General features: G+C 37.1%; 1 protein-coding gene across 1 annotated transcript in view; it reads left to right on the forward strand.

Moving 5' to 3' along the window:
- Positions 1-23,594, forward strand: part of LOC113048319 (myotubularin-related protein 5-like) — a 49,933-nt gene that overhangs the window by 24,589 nt on the left and 1,750 nt on the right. Inside the window, 37 exon segments of the mRNA XM_026210067.1 lie at positions 1,974-2,079; positions 2,278-2,410; positions 3,462-3,570; positions 4,522-4,635; positions 7,553-7,630; positions 7,716-7,829; positions 7,900-8,028; positions 8,148-8,246; positions 9,063-9,267; positions 9,395-9,507; positions 9,643-9,792; positions 9,989-10,057; positions 10,564-10,725; positions 10,875-11,137; positions 11,229-11,401; positions 11,484-11,557; positions 14,087-14,279; positions 14,547-14,674; positions 14,988-15,163; positions 15,949-16,085; positions 16,202-16,409; positions 16,516-16,712; positions 17,721-17,858; positions 18,008-18,103; positions 18,338-18,412; positions 18,762-18,934; positions 19,328-19,405; positions 19,407-19,505; positions 19,630-19,731; positions 19,815-20,000; positions 21,344-21,470; positions 21,690-21,820; positions 21,950-22,189; positions 22,269-22,376; positions 22,449-22,654; positions 23,148-23,235; positions 23,420-23,551. Of these exon segments, the coding sequence (XP_026065852.1) occupies positions 1,974-2,079; positions 2,278-2,410; positions 3,462-3,570; positions 4,522-4,635; positions 7,553-7,630; positions 7,716-7,829; positions 7,900-8,028; positions 8,148-8,246; positions 9,063-9,267; positions 9,395-9,507; positions 9,643-9,792; positions 9,989-10,057; positions 10,564-10,725; positions 10,875-11,137; positions 11,229-11,401; positions 11,484-11,557; positions 14,087-14,279; positions 14,547-14,674; positions 14,988-15,163; positions 15,949-16,085; positions 16,202-16,409; positions 16,516-16,712; positions 17,721-17,858; positions 18,008-18,103; positions 18,338-18,412; positions 18,762-18,934; positions 19,328-19,405; positions 19,407-19,505; positions 19,630-19,731; positions 19,815-20,000; positions 21,344-21,470; positions 21,690-21,820; positions 21,950-22,189; positions 22,269-22,376; positions 22,449-22,654; positions 23,148-23,235; positions 23,420-23,551 (5,109 nt within the window).

Here is a 23,594-nt window from a genome sequence, read left to right on the forward strand (position 1 = left end):
TATTCCTCTGACCCTTTGCCCTCACAGCTGTTTTATCATCACAACCATCATATCATTTTGCATCTTGTCATGTGTTTCCTTGTTTGCTTTCTGGTGTTTTTTGCTGTCTTTTTTTGTAATGTCTCAATTTTGGTGTGTCTAATGGTTTGTGTTTTGTGTTGCTGTATGTGCTAATCTAGCCGGGCCAGGACGACAGAGAGGAGAGCTCGGTACGCCCTGTTTGATTTCGTTCAGCTCTTTCTCTCACTGTCAGTCTTGCTAACCCCTTTGTCTTGCTCCACCAAAAGACAAACTCAGCATCAGGGGAATCAATTAGATCACATCAATTATGATCAGAATTAATCCAATATGTGTTTGGATGTTTCCAGCATCACTCCTCTCATGTTACTGTGTCTATTAAAGGCATGTGCTACAGTTTCCTGCTCTAGCTCAAGATCAAGGCTGTGGAGGCCCTGATGGACACCATACTAACATGTACAGTTATTAGCAAAGCATCGGAGCTGTGTTTTGCCAGAAGCATTGTAAGCTTTAAGTTGATAGTAAAGACTGTGGATGCCAATGGCTTTTAAGCTTCAGTGATTAACTAGACTTGCGATGCTTTTGGGAAATGCAGCCCAGGATGGTAAACTAAGGAGGCTGATTTAATGTATTTTTTGTCCCCTTTGAATTTTTTTTGTTTTAACACCTGTACATTAAGGGAAATGAGTCCTTTGATTAGGTCAAATGAATGAATAAATAAATGTATTAATTTATTTGTAATTTAAAAATTTTAGAAGATAAAAAATATTATGTAAAATAGGATTTAAAAAAAATAGGAATAATATAAATTTAAAAGAAATACCTAAAAATATATTATTGTATTTTAGTTTTTAAGTTTGTAATATTTGTAAATATATTTTTGTTTAAAATGTTTAAAACAAAAATATATATTTAAAAATAAATATATATAAATATAAATTCAGAACATTTTGAAACCATTATATATACATATATATGTGTGTATATGTATATATATTTGGATATTATATTATATATTGCAAAATGTTGTTCTTCATACACTGTAACACCGTAAAGAAGGATAGAAGGATATTCATTAAAGAAGGGAATATAAAGTGCACAGTAATTGCAGTTCTCTTAATCATCATTAATGCTTGATTGCAAATGACGCTTCTGTGCATTTCCATACATTCTCACTTTGGATTGGGCCTGTCATGAGGTTTCATCACGGCAAGCATTTTAGGACGGTCTATAAAATGCACGCGCTCCAATGCAAGGCTGTTAAACTCTTGTGCGCTGTGGCTGTTTGAAGTGATGACATCACACCCTGCTGTCGTTCAACATCAACCTCTTTACTTCCTGTACTGATGTGACTCTATAAGGCCTGGTTTCTTGACACTTACTGACCTCACCTCTGCCTGAATTAACGGTCCTAAAATGGGCATAAACAACAGTATATGTTTGGTTGCGTGGAAGATTCTGGACTAATTATAACAGTATAACATGAATGACTTCCCTTCGCCGATTGCCTGCTGTCTTAATGAATGTTTACTGTCTTATTATTCCCAGCTAATGTTTGACAATGTCATGGCATTTGCAATTATTATTCAATTTTTGTATAACAGTGCCTTATATTTCTAATGCAAAACATTTTATTAATCACCTCATAGTACTGGAAATTTATATTTTGTGATTCTGAGTTCCTTTCTGATGATCTTAACAGAAAATGTTCATCAATATTTCTTCTGTTACTTTCAAAAAAAAAAAACCTTGATCAGTGAATGGCTTAGATTTCCTTTTTTTCTTCTGAATAACCTCCTGTCTTCAGCTCACCACATGACCAGCCTGTCGCGCACACATTAATTTGTCCCATAATGCCGTGGTGTTGGATGGAGTCATTTTCTCTTATCATCTCTCAACCTTTCTTCCCCTTTATCTGTATCTTTCTATTCTCACTCTTCTTTCTGTCTCTACAGAGGACCATAACGCTCGGCGCGGGCGACAGACAAGTTATCCAGACACCCATAAACGACTCCCTGCCTGTGAGCGGCTGCAGCGTGGCCCAGCTTTTCAGACAGCTTGGTAAGCCAATCAGCAGCAGGCTTAGGTGCAAAACAGCAAATCAGCTTCATTAAAACAGCAACAGTTGGTGTCAAGTGTCAGATGTGGTCGGTGTAATCTCCACCTCGTGTTGTTAAATAAATAACAGAGGAAGTGGGGCTGATATTTTTAGGCTAAGCTGACCTCTCTCTCTCTCTCTCTCTCACTATCTGTTTGTAGGAATCGTGAATGTTCTCTGTCTGTTTTGCGCTGCTCTGACTGAGCACAAGATCCTGTTCCTCTCCAGCAGTTACCAGCGTCTAACAGACGCCTGCAGAGCTCTGCTGGCCATCATGTTCCCACTCAAGTACAGGTGAAGAGGGATCATTTATTGGCACCGAATTTGATTGTAATGATTGCTTGTTTTGCCTGCATAGTTGGTTTTTAATTTTTCTTTTTAATAAATTGAAATTAAAGGTGAAATGTTCATTCCTGGTTGATTTTATAATAATGAATAACAATTGAATAATACAAATGTAACAATAATAATAATAAAAAAATAACAACGGCAACATAATGTTGTAGTTTCTTATTATAAAATAAGTGATATTATTATTACTATTATTAATAACAACAACATTAGTTCAATTTCATTTTTGTTAATATTATTAAACATTATAATAATTAGTAGTACCATGTTTTATTATAAAATTAGTTGTTATTATTATTGATAATTATTATTATTAATGATACTGATTATTAATTTTATTATTTTTCATTGTTAATCTACTACTACTATTGCTAATAACGATTATAATATGTGATCATTTAATAACAATAATAATAATAATAATAATGATATCAGCAACTTAATATTATTGTTGTTTCTTATAAAACATCTAATGATTATTATTACTATTAAGAACTGCAGCAACAACGACAAAATGATTATCATTATTTTATTATTGTTAACTGCTATTAATGTTATTAACTATTATAATAATTATTAGTAGCATCATTTATTATAAAATGATCTTTTAATGATAGCAATAATTATTATTAATGATGTTGATTTTTTTCCATCGCTATTACTACTACTACTAATTATTATTATAATATATTATAATTTATAATTATAAAATAGTCATAGTCGCTAAAATGATAATAATTGTTGTTGTTGATGTTGTGTATTTTTGCGTATTGTTGTCTACTTTTAAAATAAAAAAGCTAAATATAAAAGCATTAGAATGAAAAAATGACACCAATTAAAAACAAGACTTATTACAACCCCTTTATTATTTCTTGTTAAAAAACATATTTTCTGGTGAGATCGTCCTGTCCTTTTTTTCTATTTATTGTTTCCATTCCTCCTAATTTTATCATCATCTCAACCTCCTCCATGTCTTTATCTGCCCTCTCTCCAGTTTTACATACGTTCCCATCTTACCGGGAAAACTGCTGGAGGTGCTCAGCACTCCGACTCCCTTCATCATAGGAGTCAACTCACACTTCCGCTCGGAGACCCAGGAGCTGGTGAGATGTCTTTTCTTATTACATGCCGTGAGCAGGAGAACATAATGCAGCACGCGTCAGGCCTTTGAGACTTTTGAGATAAGGTTTGATCAGATATGAGGCATATGGTGCAAGCAGAAACAAGTGTATCCAAATACAGCGCTCCATGCAATGCACAACACGGGATCAGATGCTAGAACAGATGTGTCCTCATACACCTGATTTGCTTGATATCGGTGCATCTCAACTAGTTTTTGTTAATTTAGCTATTCTGCCTGATTATATGTTTGGTTGTGTTATGTTATCTGGATTTAGCATCAGACCTCTGACACGTTTTATTTTGGGTTCGTGGCCAAACAGTTTATTTAACATAAACGCTTAATTATCATGGATTTGTATCAAAGGTCATGTGATTTACCAGATTTTCTTTCAGTTTCTGTCTTGCATTGATCAGATCTTTTTTAATGGGAAATTCCTGAGCAATTTTTCTGATGTTTATCTTGGTGAACAAATATCACCTGCTGTTTTTTGTGCTGCCAAATGCTGTAATAATAAGCTTTTATTATGAAAAAAAAAATGTTATTATCTTGGTTAGCTTGGTTAGTCGAACATCCTGGAACATTTACATGCGAGGACTTGAGTTCAGATGATACAGGGATACCAGGGAATGATTCTTGACCTGAGGTCGCCTCGTTTGGACCCCCAGCACTCCTTTAGTCAGAATTTTAAACAAAAGACACTTACAAAGAACAGTAGGTCTCATACGTGAATCGTTTTTTTTTTTTTTTTTTTATCAGAAAAGGTTGAAGCGCATCTGATGCGCATCAGAGTCAACCAGTTCGGTCTTGACTAAAAGAGTCTCTCGGTTTCCTGTTTTTGAAATATGAGTTGATGTTATGCATATTTCTGCATTTGCCAATATAGAACAATATGTGGGTCCGTATTTACCCATGTGCCTGTGTTTATTCACAGCTGGACGTAATCATTGCAGACCTGGACGGGGGGACGGTCACCATCCCGGAGTGTGTCCACATATCCCCGCTGCCCGAGCCGCTTCTTCATCACACACAGACTGTCATCTCCATGGTAGCCCATTTTACCGTTAGGTTCAGGTGTATGCCAGTCTTGGGTTGTGTAATAACTGGCATGAAGATGAAGATGTCATGGTTGATAATTACATTTTTAAAGACAGTTTGACAAACCTCAGCACAGACCGAGGAAGTGTTGCAGGTTTAATGGATGGATTGGGGCTATAAACATGAAATAAATATTTGTCATAATGAGGTTTTTTGCCAGCAGTAATTAAATGATTCTCGGCACACATTACTCAACCGTGCGTACTTCCTTGTTAAAGTTACACTCATTGTACCGTGAGTAAGATTATAGTGCTGATAGTGATTTTTACCGACAGCTTGTATAGTGCTGATAGTGGTTTTAAGTAGTTGAAATTATAGGGTAATATTTTATATTGTTTTAGTGCACAAGAAAAAAAGAACTTGAGAATCTTTGTTGAGAAACCATAAAACACTTCACTACTCATTTCTTTATCCAATACTATGATGTTTAAAGGGAATTGTTTCAGATTGGCCCAACCAGGAATAGCATGATAAAGTGTTTGTGTAGTGATGCCACACTGGCTATCAGCTGATATCAGTGAAGATTTAATCATTTTTGAAAAATGTGTTAAATTATATAATGTATTATTATTTATTTAATATACAGATAAGAAATCTGTAAACTTGTATTTAAAAATTCAGTACAACAACAATTACAACACCAACCAAAAAATACAAATAAATAATAAAAATCTATAAAAAAAAAAAAAAAATATATATATATATATATATATATATATATATATATATAAACAAGTTAAAAAATATTTTATACAGACTGAAAAACTGATAGGGTACAAATATATCCCTTATTAGAATCAGATTATTATTATTATTTATTAAATGTTTTTGTAATTTATTGATTCTTCTAAATTCTGTCTAGTAGGTGTAATTGTTAGCATAAATGCCTATTATTACAACTTTTGGCAGTATAAAAAACTGCAAGTGATATCTGTAAAAAAAAAAAAAAAAATATATATATATATATATATATATATATATATATATATATATATATATATATTTATTGTAATTTCGACTGGTAAGTCAAGGCAGGTCACCTTTATTTGAATAGCACTTTATACAATACTGATTGTGTTAAAGCGTCTTTGCAGTTTCAAACAGGGAAAAAAAACGCATTTGTGTATGGTTAATCAGTACCTTTTTAATGTTACTTTATTTGATTTATCAGCTGATTCACAATGTAATTTTTTCCCCTTCAACACACTTTTATTCAGGCTTTGACAGATAAACAATTCCGAGTAGGATTGTGATATTTATTCCAGGTTAATGTTACCAATTTGCAAACTTCCCTTTACATTTACAGTATGACGTATCAGTCACTTTCATGCCTAGACCTTTTCTGCAAGGAAGTGGTTTTTCTCTTTACAGGAAAATGACAGTGGACAGGGATTTCCGTTCTGTGCTCATACCTTGAAGTGTCTGGTTGTCTGTGTGTTTGTTTAGATTAGATCTAAATCGGCACAGAAAGGTCAATCTGTGTGGCATTCACATTTTGCACCCCCCTGGAAACAAGCCCAGAGTCCCACAGACACTCTGTCTCTCTGACATGAGCGTCTGTGGCACCAAGGCAGACAGACCATCCCGGCAGAAGTGGCAGAGGTTGAGATTACATATGCGTGTTTGAGCAAGCAGGGCTCACATAACCGCGGCCCCTCAGGGAGAGAGATGAGAATCATTGCTGAGAAAACAAATGGCTGTGCCTCAGTAATAAACTCATTTAATCAGTTTAATTGCCTGGAAAAGACAGCGTTTCTTCATTTTCTCTTTTCTCAGTGTTCTTTATCCGAAGGTTAAAGATGCTTCCGATAGTTGCATAGGCAACTGCCATCTTTAGTTTATGTCCTTGTCTAATCCTGAACCTTTTTCAATTAGCTAAGTGAGTTGTGTTATTAGCTCCAGCTCCGGACAGCAGCTTTCTGTAATTACAGAAGCGCTCGTGTGCATAGACGAGCCAGATTCAGATTTTTGTCTGTGAGAATTGGAGATTGAGTCTTCAGCTGTCACTGAAAGCAGTTTAGTGCATGAAGTGACAGTTGGAACATATTTAATGTTTAAATACAAACCAAGAAAGTAACGGTGGTTTTTGTGGCTTGACAAGAAAGATAGGTGATTTATTGCTTTGTCATTTCACGGACACAATGAACATTGTGTTTTAAAGTGTTGTGGCTCACATTAAACTGCTTTATGACTTGAGTTTTTTTGATGATGCCATTGTTAGTTGGGGTGTAAAAATGTATAATGCACCAATGGAAATTCAGTGCATTCATTACGGAATTCAATATTGGACTATAACAATCATTTTCAATTATAATAGAAGTATAAACATTTATTGGGTATATATTGTGTTCAAAATATGAAAATCCACTTCATCCAGACAGTTGTTATTGTTAACCAAAGGAATTTAAACTAAAACTATTCAAAATTGTTTGTTTTTGTTCGTTGAAATTACCGTAAGCTGAAATAAAATAGAATTTAAATATTAAATTAAAAAACTTGCCTTGGTCGCTAAAGTTGCTAAAATTGAAATAAGAAATACATTTAAGCTAAATAGAAATATTAAGCAAGCAAACAAAAATGTTCAAGCACATAACAAAATAGCTTGTCTTTGAAAATATTTCTGACTTGCTAATCGTATCGGAAGCCAAATATGACCGAAATTCATTTTTGATGTGTTGAATCATTTTGCAAAGAATTGATGTCAGAGCAACTATTTGATTTCCTCATTATTTATATAATTTTTTACTTGGGTAAAAAATTCTTATATTTAATTTTTACTTCATTTTCCTGGAAAAGAACTGTCTGCATCAGTGACTAGAGCGATCATGTACTGTAATCTTAATATGTATGAATGTTTTGTGATGAAGGTTCTTGATCCAGAGCTGGAGGTGGCTGATCATGCTTTTCCTCCACCTTCCATTCAACCATCCACACTTAAAATTCAGGTACAATTCTTTGTAAATTTGTAAATGACCCTGTTGGACGTGACATTTGTTTTACGTGAGTGTGGTTGTTTTGTGCATGCCGCAGGACAAGGAGATTCGCGCCGTCTTCCTGTGGCTCTTCGCACATCTCCTTCAGGGCTATCGATGGTGTCTCCATATAATCCGAATCCACCCTGAGCCCGCCATATGCTTCCATAAGGTACTAAGGTAACAATTTCAGACACAAATGCACATAAACAGACTTCTAAAGCTTGTTGTTTTCTCTCAAGGCTGCATTTTTGGGGCAGAGAGCACTAACTGAGGATGACTTCCTGATGAAGGTGCTGGACGGCATGGCATTTGCTGGGTTCGTGTCTGAGCGGGGTCCTCCATACCGAGCCACAGACCTGTTTGATGATGTAAGTCACCAGTGTGGGATGGAAATAGCTGACAGCCAGTAGAACAGTGAGAAGGATGCCTTTTTATTTGTGTTTTTCAAGCTTTCTGGACTTATCTCTCTTATTTCCGTTCACCGTAGCTCATAGCCAATCAGGTGGAGCGCATTCGACAGGAGACAGGAGATCCTCATAAAGTGATGAAGCATATTAAAGAGCTGGCAGATCACCTTTTCAAAAATGTAGGTTTAATTCATGTGTCATGTCTGCTGTTTCACACGATATGTTGTCACATCATTAAAATCAAAATTTAAGCTAAAAAGGGGTATTTAAAATAAAAAGTGCAGATCCTGGCATTTTTGTATTGTTATTTTGACGCATACATTTATTTTTAACTAAAAAAGTGATATCAGTGCTATGAATCGGTACAATTTAGGTTATTAATCTTTTTGTTGTTGTTGTTCTGTTGTCTGACTCTCACTTAAAGGGATAGTTCACCCCGAAATAGAAATGGTTCATCGTTTACTCATGTTGTTCCAAACATGTATGGCTTGCTTGCTTCTGTGAAACAAAAAAATACAATATTTTGAAGAGTTTTGGTAACCAAACAGTTGCACTTCCCATTGGCTAGAAATACAACAGAAGTCAACTGGAATTGAAACCAATCAACATTCTTCAGATTATCTACTATTATTTTCTGCAGAAAAAAATAGTCAAACAGGTTTTGAACCACACGTGGATGAGTAATTATTGACCAAATTATCATTTTTGTTTGGAATATTCCTGTACTGTTATTCTTGGAATCGCAAAATAAAAATTTCCAAACATTTGCAATGATTTTTTTTAATTTTTTTTATTGGAATGTTTTGCTTAAAACTTATTTGATATTTAGCGCTATTATTTAAAAATTACGAATGCATTTATTAAATTATATTATAGCACATTATAGTTTTCTTGTATTATGATACAAGAAAATGTATGTGAATATGTGCATCCAGATTTCACATTGTGATTGTAACCTTTGTCTCTAAACACAAATCTTTTTTTTTTGTCCACAGGAAAACCCATACCCGGCAGTAAGCATGCACAGAGTTCAGAGAACAGCTGAACACGCAAAGCCCCGCTTCCCACAGACCCCTTTCCCGCATCTAGACGAGGTCTCCGTGCAGCTCTTTATAGACCATGCGACGGCAAAACTCAAAACAGCGCCACCTGTGGTCAAAGCCGAACTGAAGAGCATGGTCCCATCCGGACCTCCACTGGGTGAGATTGCAAATCTGATGTAGCAAACATCACCTCCAGTGCTCAAATATAACATTCATATAAAACTCTCATACTCCAACTAAGTCATGTGTGCTGATCTTCGTGTTTTGATCTGTCTGGCTTCTAGCTGACATAGTGGACAGAAACGGGAATGTGCTGGCCAACAGCGCCAGGAGGTTAGAGGTGGTCAGGAACTGCATCACATATATATTTGACAACAAGATGCTGGAAGCCAAGAAGGTTCGAACCTCTTATCCAATGCTTTTCTCTTAAACATAACCCAGATTTAAGGTGTCTGTTTCTGCTAAAGTGTTTATGATCTCGAATGAGTCTGTTTTGGTGTATGAGTGTGTGTTAACTTGTGTGTGTCTGCAGTTAATGCCGGCAGTATTACGGGCTCTGAAAGGTCGGGCGGCACGGGTCTGTCTGACCCAGGAGCTGAACCTGCATGTGCTGCAGAACAGGGCGGTTCTAGACACCCAACAGTTTGACTACATCGTCCGCATGATGAACTGCACCCTGCAGGTAAAACACAGGAATCAGATACAGTGTGTTTACCAGTGTTTCTCGGATTGTAGTGCTGCAATAAGGAAGTGGAAAAAACGATGTTTTGGTTTAGTTTATGATTGTTGTTGATCATGTTATCATTCACCTCCATAAATTGTCTTATTCAAATGTTTTGATGTTTATGTTTGTAATCTGCTTCTATTTTTATCTTCAGGACTGCTCGCATATGGATGAACATGGTATTGCTGCTGCTCTGCTGCCATTGGTCACCGCCTTCTGTCGGGTGAGTAAAGATGTGAATGAGTATTTGAAGGCATACTATATTTTATTTTTCATAAGCAGCATTTCTTAGAAGAACGGGGAAGAGAGAAAACCTCAAATAGAGGAAGACTTATTATATTGCATCTACATATGTTAACTAGTTTATAGAAAAAGTAACTAGGATTGCAGATCAATAATGTAAAAGATACACACACACAAACGTATATAAATGTGTGATATCATATTGCAGTATTGGGGTTGTTGCTTTGCTTTTAGCTAATTGGAGCTTACATAAATAATTTCAGTTCTAATAAATATTTAATGTACATTTACTTGGTAGATAAACATATAATTAGGGAGATAATATACCTATACCTTTTTTGCGATAACTTGCTAACTGGACATACTCTACTGATTTGAGAAGCTCAGTATTGAGTGATGTTCTAATAAAAGTACTGAATAAAAGGTGGACTTTTCTCTGACTTAAGCGTGTGGGTTTACGGCATCTGGTTTGTGTGTGTGTTACAGAAACTGGGTGGAGGCATCACTCAGTTCGCTTACAGCTGCGTACAGGAGCACATGGTGTGGACGAACATGCAGTTCTGGGAGGCCATGTTTTTCAGTGATGTTCAGAAACACATCCGGGCCCTGTATCTGGAGAACGATGAGGAGGGAGACGCATCTAGCCCTGTGAGTTTTATTTTATTTTATTTTATTTTATTAATTTTTATTTTTTTATTGTTACTTTATTTAATTAACATTTTTTAAAATGTAATTTAATTTTACAAATTTTTTACTGCTGCCCCTTGCATTTGACCTTTGACCTTTGCTTATTTGAGGACGGGGAGGGCGTTGGTGGTCAGAAGCGGCTGAGCGCTCTGGAGTTGGCGTCCGAGCAGAGCCGCCTGTGGCCCACACTTAGCAAAGAGCAGCAGCAGGAGCGCGTTCAGAAGGAAGAGAGCACGGTTTTCAGTCAGGCCATCCACTATGCCAACCGCATGAGTTACCTGCTGCTGCCGCTCGACACCAGCAAGAACCGCCTGCTCCGCAACACCGGCCTGGGAGACTTGGAGAGCGTCAGCAACAGCTACGTCACTAACAGGTGTGTGCGAGCACAAATACTTACAAGGGACATAACATAAAGCACAATAAAGAAAAAAAGACCACTAATGTATTTTTTTTTGTTTTTCTAGTATTGCGGGCAGCATGGCAGAAAGCTACGACACGGAGAGCGGCTTTGAGGATGCCGAGACCTCGGATGTTGCAAACTCTGTCATTCGGTTCATTAACCGTTTTGTTGACAAAGTGTGCAACGAGAGCGGCGTGACCAATGAACACCTGAAGGCCCTTCACATAATGATCCCAGGTGAAGCCATCGGATATTGCTCAATTAGTCTTTTTCTTTTAATTAAGTTTTTTTAAATGCATGTACACTGTTTCTCTTTTAGACATCGTTCAGATGCACATTGAGACATTGGAAGCGGTTCACAGGGAGAGCAAACGACTGCCGCCCATCCAAAAGGTAACCAACTCATTGTTTTATGTTCTGCTGGACAGGAAATGCAGTGTAGAAAACCAGGCAGATCCACTCACATCTCCCTTCAACCCCTCCACCCTTGAGTCAGAGTGCCACGGCAGGTACGTTTGCGTGCTGACCGTGGCCTGGGTGATGCATGCTGGTCTTATTGGCCTGCTGTTTTGAGCACACTTTAGTCTGACGTTCTGCTGTGCTTTCCTTTAACACAAAGGTTTGATTTAATCAAGGATCTTGGTATAATATTATCACAGCGCCCTAGCAAAGCCTTCATGGTTTATTTAATATGTTTTGAAATCGAATTCATTTCCGTGGAATTGCACAATCCACTTGTTCCTATATATAACCTCATTGCAGTCTTAAAGGGATAGTTCACCCTAAAACAAAAATTGTTTTTATTTTCCTTACATTTATGTAATTCCAAACATTTTATTTTATTTTATTTCTAAATTATCTTCATTTACTCTCCCCCATGCCATTCCAGATATGTTTGAATCTTTCATTTATTTTATTATTACTTTTATTCACCTTTAATAAATAAAAAATTATCTTCACCCTAAAATTATTCGTTCACCCTAAAATTAAATTGAGATATATTTACTCATGCTCATCTCATTCCAAACTTATTTAATACATTTTTTATTTATTTAATTTAAAAAAAAAATTTATTCACCTTCATTGTATGGTAAATTATCTTCATTTACTCACAAACAAAATGTTAAAATATCTGGTTTTATTTATTTTGATACTGGATTTTTTTTAATTGTTTGTTTTATTTATATTATGTATTCACCTTCATTGTATTGAAAAGACCACCTGCTAAACTACTACTTTTGTTTTCCATGGAAGAAAAAAAGTCCTATGGGTTTGGAACAACATGAGAAAGTTTACTAATCTTGAGCTATTCATTTAAGCACAATGGCAGAACGGTGCAGTGAAGTGTTGTAAATACCTTGCCGTGTTTTTTGACTTAGCTAAACTGTGTTTTCACTCCACTGAGTTTGAAAGAAATGTACTCTGTACTGGAGAAGCAGTCATGCTGCTTTCATCACTACGTTATGAATTATTAGCAACCAGCGCTGTCACGGGACGCCAACATTGAACACTTTCCCAAGAACTCAACCGAGAGAGTGTGAATGGAGCCCACCTGCTGTAAAGATGGGCTCTAGATCACTTCCTGTTTGAGGACACATTTCTCTGGACGACAATAGATCAGAATCTATTAGATCAGTTTGCACATACAAGGTACACATACAAATGTGTTCTGGTGACAGAAGCTTCCAGTACAGAGACAACAACACAGATATATTAATAAACAGAAATAGACAAAATTAAATAGATGAGATAGAATAGAATTTAAAAGGAATGGAACAAAAGTGGTATTGCACATCTTATTGTTTAAGAGTAGGGAGAACATTTATGTTCATGAGGTAGATGCTCGTGAGATCTGTAAATCATTTAGAATCTCAGCACTCAATGTGAACTTGCTCTTGCATAAGCGTCTAGAGAATATTTGGGTCTAGATGGAGAAATTGGCCTCGCTTCACTGATTTTTGACTCGTAATACATTTGTTTATTTGGGAAAAAGATGCTCAGTGGAATAAACAGGCTAATTTTCCCAGAAGAAAATGTTGCTTCTGGCATTTCTGGACATATGAAATTGAATTCGAAGAACGGTGGGACAGAATGTTTTACATCCAAATTCTAAATACACTTATCCAAGTATCCCATGCTTCAAGTCAACATATAAACTGTCCTGTTGTGCACGATTCCTCAGTGCATGTAATAGAAAATGTTTGTCTTTTTGTAATCTTTCATCAAAATGTTACTCGCTTGTTTATATGTACTGTTTCGTTAATGCAGTCTTTGTAAAATATAGTAATTTAAATTCTAATCGGTTAAATGCAAAATAGGCAATTTAAGTAAAAACATATTTTTAAAAGATAATGGTAATTTAATAAAAAAAATTAAAAAGTAATATATATATATATAGATATAAAAAAAAAATTAAAATAGGTCATTTAAAAAAGGGTAATTTAATAAAAACAAACAAAGTAAGTAAATTATCTAGTATAATTAAATTATAGTAATTTGCATCCAGTTTTTGTTTATATCATTTGCAATGATAGAAATATCATTGATAAATTTGATAATGAAGCATTACCTTTGTGATCTCTTTTTAAGCACCCACATTTCATGATCTAATCAGTTCCCGATGGATAAAATCAGTCACACTTGATTGAATATTGCATTTTACTCTGAAATAAATCACATTGCAAATTCAGTTTCATGTTGACCTGAAGCTTTCTGCTGAATTTGGTTCATGCTCAAGAAATGCCAAACTGACCGCGAGGCAATGCACCTTTGCTGTGTGTTTCTGTGATTTGAATGATCAGTTTCCTTTCCATTCTGCATGTTTGCAATGAAGTGTGGTATGAATTTCATACTTGAGATATACTGACTTCACTGTCTCACTGTTTCCTCTTTATTTTTCTCTTTCTGTCTCTCTGACTCCAGCCCAAGCTTTTGAGACCAACGCTGCTCCCCGGTGAGGAGTTTGTGATGGACGGCATGCGGGTGCACCTTATAGCAGACGGCCGAGAGGAAGCCACGGGCGCAATGGGCGGTCCGCCTCTGTTACCTGCCGAGGGAGCCATCTACCTCACTACCTACCGCCTCATCTTCAAGGGCACGCCCACTGACCCTAACGGTACACTCCTATTGGTCGAGCTTCACATTGGGGTTGATTTTCATATCGGTTCAGAGCAGCTCACTTTGGTAAAGTCTCTGCAGTCGTGCTGTTGGGATGCTGTCGGTCATGAATTATATAAATGTCCTGCTTGTCTGAAGCAGTTTTCTCACTAGCTTGACTCTGTGCTCACGCTTTGAAATTGAAAATGAAAATCAATGTGCCTTTTACACCAAAAGCCTTTTTGTATGTGCGATAAATTTTGCCATCCATGTTTGTATTGTACAGTTGGAGAGCAAGTGGTCACCCGTTCCTTCCCTATCGCTTCCCTCACGAAAGAAAAGCAGATCTCTCTTAAAGTTCCCATGGATCAGTTCTTCCAGGAGATACTCCTGCTGCGTTCCTGCACCTTTCAGGTATTGGGTATCACCGGATCTTTATTTGTTCCCTGGTGCTCCATTACTCACAATACATAAAGCACAGTTATTATCTATTATTATTTCATTATTAGTTAATCAATTTGTACTTTTCAAAGTTTTTTATCTATATTAAGATTTTTTGGATGCCAAAAAACAAACTATTTTGGTTTTGGTGCAAAAAAAGAAGTTATATTTAATTGTATTTTATTAAAATATCGATTTTTTTTTGTTTGTTTATGGTTTAGAAGCACTGAAAATTGATCAAGTCTTAACTCTTTACCAGTTATTCATTGAATTGTCTCTCTCGTAGCTGATGAAGATTGGCTTTGATGAGGAGGTGGCATCAGATCTGGCGGAAGTGTTCAGGAAGCACATGCATAAGCTCAGATACCCACAGCACGTCCAGGGCACATTTGCCTTCACCATGGGTCAGTCGGCAAAGCTGGTGGTGGAGCACAAGACCAAGGACAAGAACCAGTCGCTAAAGTAAGAATTGTTGGATGCTGGTGTATGGGGAGTGATCTTTCCCTTTAAATGTCTAGATGTGTTTTTACTTGTCAGAGTTTGTGTGACACAAACCCAGTAGACCATTTCTGTATTTCCAACCCCTTTCTTTATCTCACACACATGCAACTTCTTTCTTGATCTAGCCTATTCCTGTTTAAGTCATGTGACCCAGTAGCACTGGTTAAAAACTGAGAGAGAGAGGAAAAGATATAGCGTGTGATGGCACTGACAAGCCGTGAATTATTCAGTAGTGGAAAATGCAAAGACTCTTGCGTTGAGACCCTGCATTAGCAGCAAATGGGTGTCATGGCAAATTCAGACGCTCTTGAGGGCAAATCATCTTTAAACAATTTTGAGTAGCTTTTAACATTTTTGAAAAACAGCTCTGATGTTTTATGTATTTAAATGGCAGGTCTTTGCTGTAGGCTTGGAAAGTGCTTGATATTTATACACAAACATGATAAAGTCTTCGGTATATGTGAAATGTTTTGTTATAAAACACTTAATTATTAAATTTTTATAATAATTTTTAGATTTTTCCTGAATATTCGGTTTGAGATGATCATATATTTATATATTTATGTACGGATGTTTAAATGTATTTTTGTCTTTAAATATAAAAAGTGTATGAATATATACATTTTTTTTTTAAAGAAATAATGTATGTGTACAGACAAATTTAACAATTAAGAAATTGTCTTTCTGTAACAAGTCCTAATCGTGACTTAAATGATTTAAATGTTCGAGCTGCTGTTTTCTTCTAGAACGCTGTCTAAAAACCTGGTTAAAACTGCGAAGAGGACCATTGGGCGTCAATATGTAACCCGAAAGAAGTATTCTCCCCCGACCTGGGAAAACCGCAGCAGTTTACAGTCAGAGATGGATGAGGATGAGATCTCTGGTAAGAAAAAATGCAAAAACACATGCATTTACAACTGATCTTTGCGATGGCTAATATGTTATAATATAATATAATATAATATAATATAATATAATGCAACTTCTCTGACTGAGCAGTGTCTGAAGAACCGGATCAGAGTTCGCTCACGCTCTCCTCCACCATCCGCTCATCGGACCGGCAGACCATGAGTAATGTGGTCGAGCGGGCCTGCTGTCGGGACTACCAGCGGCTGGGACTGGGAACGCTCAGCAACAGCCTGACACGCTCTAAAAACGAACCCTTCCGGATCTCCACCGCCAACCGGATGTACACAGTCTGCCGAAGGTGAGTTCCAGAATTCTCCGGAACAAAAATTCACGCAATGCTAAACCATATCATTAGCATAGCAGTTATACCCAAACATCATCGCCTGTCTGTTTATGTGTTTCAGTTATCCAGGGTTACTGATTGTGCCTCAGAGCATCCCCGATGTCACTATCCAGCGCATCTCCCGCTGCTACCGGCAGAACCGCTTCCCTGTGGTGTGCTGGAGGAACTCACGCACCAAAGCTGTGCTACTACGCTCGGCTGGCCTGCATGCTAAAGGCGTCGTGGGATTCTTCAAATCACCCAATGCACCCACTGCAGGTCAGAGCTGTTTACACGACATGTTTTCAGCCAAAAATGGGAAACGTTTTACGTGTTTTGCATGTTAATTTACAAAACAACGCTGTTTGGGGGACTGAAAATAAATATTTTTGAAAATGGGTTTCAAAGTGCACGTTTTTGAAAATGGGTTTCAAAGTGCACGTTTTTGAAAACACTACAGTTATTGTTTCCGTGTAAACATCCAATATGGAAATCTTTGGAAATGGTCATGCACGTGCGTAGTACGTGTTAAGTTTGTAGACATGCACAATGCGTGCCGATTTTAAATGCCAGCGTGGAAAAACATACACAATAGTGGCGGAGAACATGGTATTGTTGTTGCCAAACGGTTGCTTACGCTTCTTCAGCAAAGTGTGGATTTACCAATATTACAACCAACACCGGAAACGCATCTTATATGCCATATAATCGTCACTTTCTTACAAGTACCGTTTACTAACAATGTGACATCGCCAACTACTGGCCTGACATATGTAATAACGTTTTTGGCCGTTTTCACATGTGTGTGTAAATGTAAATCGCTTTGAAAATGTTGTCGTGTTTACGTTTACAGCTATTCTCTTATATAGAAATATATATATTTTTTAAAATAATTATATATTTTAAATTATTATATGAATATACACTATATTTTATTATATTTTTCAATAAATATATGTATTACTACTTTGAATTGGATTATACTTTTTTATTTTCAGTTCAGCCTTAGTTTTAGTAAATGTGTAATGTGCTTTTTTTTTTTTTTTTGCTTTATTTTATTTTTAGTAGTTTCAGTAGTTAAGTTTTTCATAGAATATTTTATTTAGTATTTAAGCTTTATTTTGTTTTAGTTAACTATAACAACACTGGTAAATATATTATATCTATTTATTATATCTGCTTTTTGTACACTCTTTTACATTCAAACATAAGCTGAGCTCTGAGGCCATGAGATCAACCAGAGCATTTTTTTGGGACAACAGTAAACATGTTTGTGTTTGGTTTCAGGCCCGTCCCAGGCCGACTCCACCAGTCTGGAGCAAGAGAAGTATCTGCAGGCCATCATCAGCTCCATGCCCTCATACAGCGAAGCCAGTGGTAGGAACACACTCAGTGGCTTCACCTCCTCACAGATGAGCAGCTCAGGTCAGACCCTGACTCTAACCTTTAACCCTAACCTTACTCAGCCTTAACAATAGTGACCATGTCACATAATTAGCTGTACCTTAACAGTTCATCATTCTTGTGATATTTACCCCCTAATGTGTAATGTGTGTGTTATTTTTGGGCCTCAGACTCATCAGACAAGCTGAGGCAGCCTAAAATAGGAGCTTTAATGAAACAAGTCATGGGGACTAAAGAGGAGGTGCCAGGAACCTTCAGTCGAGGAGGTGAGTGTGTGTTTTTACTATGCCCACGACTAAACCCACCATCCATTCCTCTGCTCCCAATCATTTATAATTTTTTATTTAAATAGAATTTTTGACATCCAGTCCCACATGACAGAGGAAGTCGTTGTGTGCATTTTTGCATTGGCTTATTCTAATGTTAATTTATTTTGCTGAAATAGCTGCCCATTTTTGTTTGCTGGAAGTAATGGGCATTTTTATATCATCTGACCTTAGCGCTGGGTCAGAAGGCAAGGGTCATCTCCCTCTCTCAGCCTAGAGTTTCAGTCAAGGCCCGCAAGTCACCTAGAGGTACAGTAGGCCCGCCCCTGCTCTCAAATCTAACCAGTCAAATTTCTCGAACAACGACGCTAGCAAGTTTGAGCACTAAGTGTCCATGAAGTGTTATTATCCTCTTTCCTGTGCTAACTAATCATTGACCATCATGTGTTTGATTTATTTGTATTGTTTGTGAGGATGTGATGACCATCTCTTTGCATGTGATCCATTGTCCTATTTGTCTATAATATGCTTGTAGAAATCACAAATTCTCTACAACAATCCCCAAATAAACAAATTCACACACAAACGATTCCACAAGCAGATTTAATTGCCTGTTCTCCATCAGTGAATGTTCTCCATTGATCTTTGTTTATCCCAGGAAAGTGGGGCAGTATTCGTGGTAGTGGGCGGCTCAGCACGTATGACCCTGATGTGGGGAACAGGCTGGCTGGGAAAGAATCCCCCCAGGCTAATGGAGGCCCATCCGAAACCTATTTCCTTCGCCAACAAAGAGCGTATCTCTACATTATTGGAGACAAGTCCCAACTCAAGGTTATTTAGCTTACATACTTAATTTCATGTGAATATGATTCCATATATAAAGTAACTTGTCACATCTTGTAATGCAGTTTTTTTTTTTTTTTTTTAAGGAACTTTACCAGAACTTATATCCACTTCTGTAATTTTGGCATCTAGTGAGATAATAGTAGTAATAATGATGATCATTTTATTTAAATCAATAAATATTTATAATTATACCGCTGCTTATAATAACAATTTTATGGTTTTATTTTAATGTAATTCATTATTATTTAAAGAACAATAGTTCCACTCCTGCCAGCATCATGTTTCAAATAATTCCTAGTTTCTAGATTGAATTAAACACATTAATTGCAGTATTGAATGGTGGGTGCTCGAGCTAAACCCTCTTGTTGTTGTGTTCAGGGTGGAAAGCAGGACTCCTTCCAGCAGTGGGAGGTGGTACCCATCGAGGTCTTTGATGTACGGCAGGTCAAGACCAGTTTTCAAGAAGCTGATGAAAGCCTGTGTGCCTTCCATGTCCAACACTGAACCAAACATGACCTTTCACCGCTGCCTGGAGGAGTCGGAGTGGATGAATCTGGTACCTTACCCCTTTCAATTGGGTTAAATTAACACTTGTTAATTACACACTAATACAGTGTATTGATCAGTCTGTGCTACAATTTTTCATATTCTTGATGTTTATTATGGTTTGTGTCCCATAGCTTCACAGGGTTCTACAGGTGTCCGTTCTTGTTGTGGAACTATTGGACAATGGTTCCTCCGTCATGGTTAGTTTGGAAGATGGCTGGGATGTTACAACACAGGTAGGACAACCACCTAAACATGCATGAGCTCCGTCTGCTATTGGTTTTTGTTCATGTGTGTATTAATGCTGTGTTGGATATAGGTTGTGTCCCTGGTGCAACTTCTGTCGGATCCGTACTACCGAACGATTGATGGCTTCAGGCTGCTTGTGGAGAAAGAGTGGTTGTCATTCGGTCATCGCTTCAGCCACCGTGGAGCTCAGACGCTAGCCAGCCAGAGCAGTGGATTCACACCTGTCTTCCTACAGTTCCTTGACTGTGTGCACCAGGTATGTGTAGTGGTGCCTGTCCAATATGGGTTTTTCCAGCGTCAACAGCCAGAGACCATGGTTGTGGGTAATAATCTCAACCTGCTGGTCGGGAAATCACTATCAGTAAATGTACATGCACGTGCGTTCGTGATGTATGCAAGTATTTGTTTTTATTTTAGCACCTCTATGATGTTTTCACCATTTCCTTTGTACTCTGAAATGCATGGCATTATTGCATGCAGGAAGGTTTGCTTGTTAGCATGCATTCTTTATTTAGTTTTTCAGTGGAGATGTTTAAATCTATTTCTGGAAAGTTCTTATCTCATGCACCGTAAAACTTGCTTCTACAAATGACTGTTTTGTTGTTGAATGTTGATAAAGAGCAATCACCACTTTCTAGGAAGGTCTTGTCCAAAGAAAAGGTAAAAATAAACCTCATGTGATTGGTGATAGTATGAGCAGATACAGAAAGGAAGCTAGTTAATACATGCTGATGTACACATACTTCCTGATTTGTCACTCTAAACGGACCACACCTTCGAAGATGTGATAACTTACTATAACTCATCCGGATTGCACAAGCCTTCTTCTTATCTAGCTAATTCACCCTGAAGATAAGGTCAGACTTTCTTTCCCCACGTGTTTAAAGAATGAGATTTCTTAATAGTGGGATACCAGAACATTGATTCTGGATTTGCCAAGATATCAAAGATGATTATCTTTTACACAATGAACTCGATTTAGCTTCTAGAAATCCAGGAGATCTTGTTTCTTATCTTATGTCCTTCTCACTGATAAGGCAATTTAGAAGAAGAAAACTTACCCAATCTATTCTCTTTTCCTTTGAAATGGCTTTTACCTAAACAATTGGAATCCAGTGTTTTTAAATAACTTTCATAAATACTGTTCTGATTGATCAAATTTTGTAAACATTTAATAAATAATAGATCAGTTAGGTGTCCCACAAGGTTCAGTCTTAGGGTGTTTTTTCTTTGGTTATGTATACTTTTATATAGCGATGGCTTGTGGTGTTTGGGACATATGAACCTAGTTATTACGATTGCGATTTGCTTAAAGTAGTCCGATATTGGTTTTCCTTGGTCTAAAATCTATGTTTAATGCAAGCAAATATAATGAATTGTATAATAATATAATGAATTTGTACATGCTGGTATAAAATGTATAGCCTGAATGCACCAAGTCGCTTTGGATAAAAGCGTCTGCTAAATGCATTAATTGAATTGAATTGAATTGAACATTTTTTTAATTTTTAATTACTTAATTTAATTTAGTTGTTCTAAAGATTTAGATCTGGTAGATGTTATATTTCAATATTCTTCCCTCTGCTCATTTCCTAACAGATCCATCTACAGTTCCCCATGGAGTTTGAGTTCAGTCAGTACTATCTGAAGTTCCTAGCCTACCACTACGTCTCCAACCGTTTCCGCACCTTCCTCCTGGACTCAGACTATGAGCGCATCGAGCTTGGTGAGTCTTAATCGCCAACCAACAAATGAATCGACAACATATTAAATGCTGCATAATATCAACTGTCATCATGACTCTCATAATGAGATGTTATTGAATTTTCCTTGTGTAATGCTGTCGAAAGTCAAGTGATAACTTACAGGAAGTTTCATGTTGCTTATTTATAGTATGCAATCATTAAACCCTGTTTGGCCCTTTCCCAATGTATGGTTTGTGTAGGTGTCTTGTATGAGGAAAAAGGTGAGAGGAAGAACCCTCAGGTGTGCAAGTCTGTCTGGGATTACATTGACCGGCTCAACAAGAAGACCCCCATATTCTACAACTACATGTTTTCACCTGAGGACGATGAGGTAACTTACTAATTTTCTTAGTTTCAGAGCATTGTTCTTTAGGTAACCTGAAACAAAATGTGACTAAATGACTCTAGTGCCCTCTAGTGATGGTTAGTGTGTGTAACTTGCCTTTCTTTTGTCTTGTAGGTCTTGAAGCCCTACAGTTTTATCTCCAACTTGAAGGTTTGGGACTTTTACACAGAGGAAACGCTTTCTGAGGGTCCGTCCTTTGACTGGGAATTAGTGCGGGGTCGGCCGGAGAAGCCACAGGAGGAAACCAGCGATAGACAGGAGACGACAGCCCCCAAGTCCCAGCGGAGGATCGTCTGGCCGTGTTATGACAGCCTCAGTAAAGTACTGCCTGATGCCATCACCAAACTCTTGCAGGTTAGGAATAAAGCAGAAGTCCTCAAAGTTGTTTTCTTCGTACTTGAATCCTTATGGTCTTTTTAATATATCAATTCAGGACGTGCAGAACCTGGAAACTGAGTTGGGGCAACCTACGGAAAAATGGAAGGACACATGGGACAAGATAAAGACAGCCCAACGGGTTGAGTCCAAACTAGAGAGCAGGGTGAGATATTAAACCTTTATCTGCAAATTACTAATGGCATGCTGTATTAATATTTAGTTTCTCTTTTCCCAGCACTCCTTCTCCAGCTCTCTGCTCATGTCGTCTAATCTGAGTCACCAGCGGTGCTCTCAGGGTGTGTATCTGCAGCAGAGCGGGGTCGGCTCCTCCATCAACCTGGCTCTGGACTGTGAGGTCAGCGCCACATCCACACCTGCAGCTGGTCGACCCAGTACCAGCACACTCTACAGCCAGTTCCAGAGCACTGAGAGCGAGAACAGGTCGGTCAACACATTCTTCATACTTCATCAGCTGCCCCGCATCTGTTTTTGGGTTAAATTACATTTTTCAACTTTAGTTATAGTTGTATAAATGAAACACGTTGATGTTGTCACCTAGCATAATTGGGTGTTTGATGCATGCAATCAAATTTCAGGTTTAAATTAATTTATATGAATGTATAAGGTATAGTGTAAATTGTAATAATTGTAATTGTAATAATAATATGTAAAATAAGTGTTCCTGTAGCTCAAGGTTGTGGGTTCGATTCCCCGGGAACACATGATAGGTAGAAATTGATAGCCTGAATGCACTGTAAATAATAAATAATATTTTTTATATGAACTTTGTTATAAAAGAATTAGCAGAATGCTCTTTATTGTGGTTTTAAATGCTAATAGTCTTATTTGAACATTTAAAGGTTAGAACATCTCTTGAATAAAAATTTGAAATGTAATATATATATTTTAATTTTTTTTTTTTTTTTTGATGTAGGAGCTTTGAGGGTGTTTTATACAAAAGAGGCGCTTTGCTGAAACCTTGGAAACCACGTTGGTTTGTACTGGATAAGACCAAACACCAGGTACTTTATATTTACACTGAAACCAAACACTGAAAACTAATGTTTTGGAACCATAATTGATTCAGTATACAAATCTTGCATGTCATATAGTAAAATAAAAATTTTTACAATACGTTTTTGATGAGGAATAAGTGAAAGGGACTGAAATTGATGCTCTTATACCCCACTTTTCACTTTTTCCTAGTTGCGATACTATGACGCGAGGCAGGATAAAGACTGTAAGGGAGTAATCGAGCTAGCCGAAGTGGAATCTGTCATTCCGGGGACGCCCACCATGGGTGCACCTAAAAACATAGATGAGAAAGCCTTCTTTGATGTAAGACCTACAGTATATAACCCATTAACGCACGTTGCTTTAT

Source organism: Carassius auratus, chromosome 29, assembly GCF_003368295.1.
Source record: "Carassius auratus strain Wakin chromosome 29, ASM336829v1, whole genome shotgun sequence".
Lineage (NCBI taxonomy): Eukaryota > Metazoa > Chordata > Actinopteri > Cypriniformes > Cyprinidae > Carassius > Carassius auratus.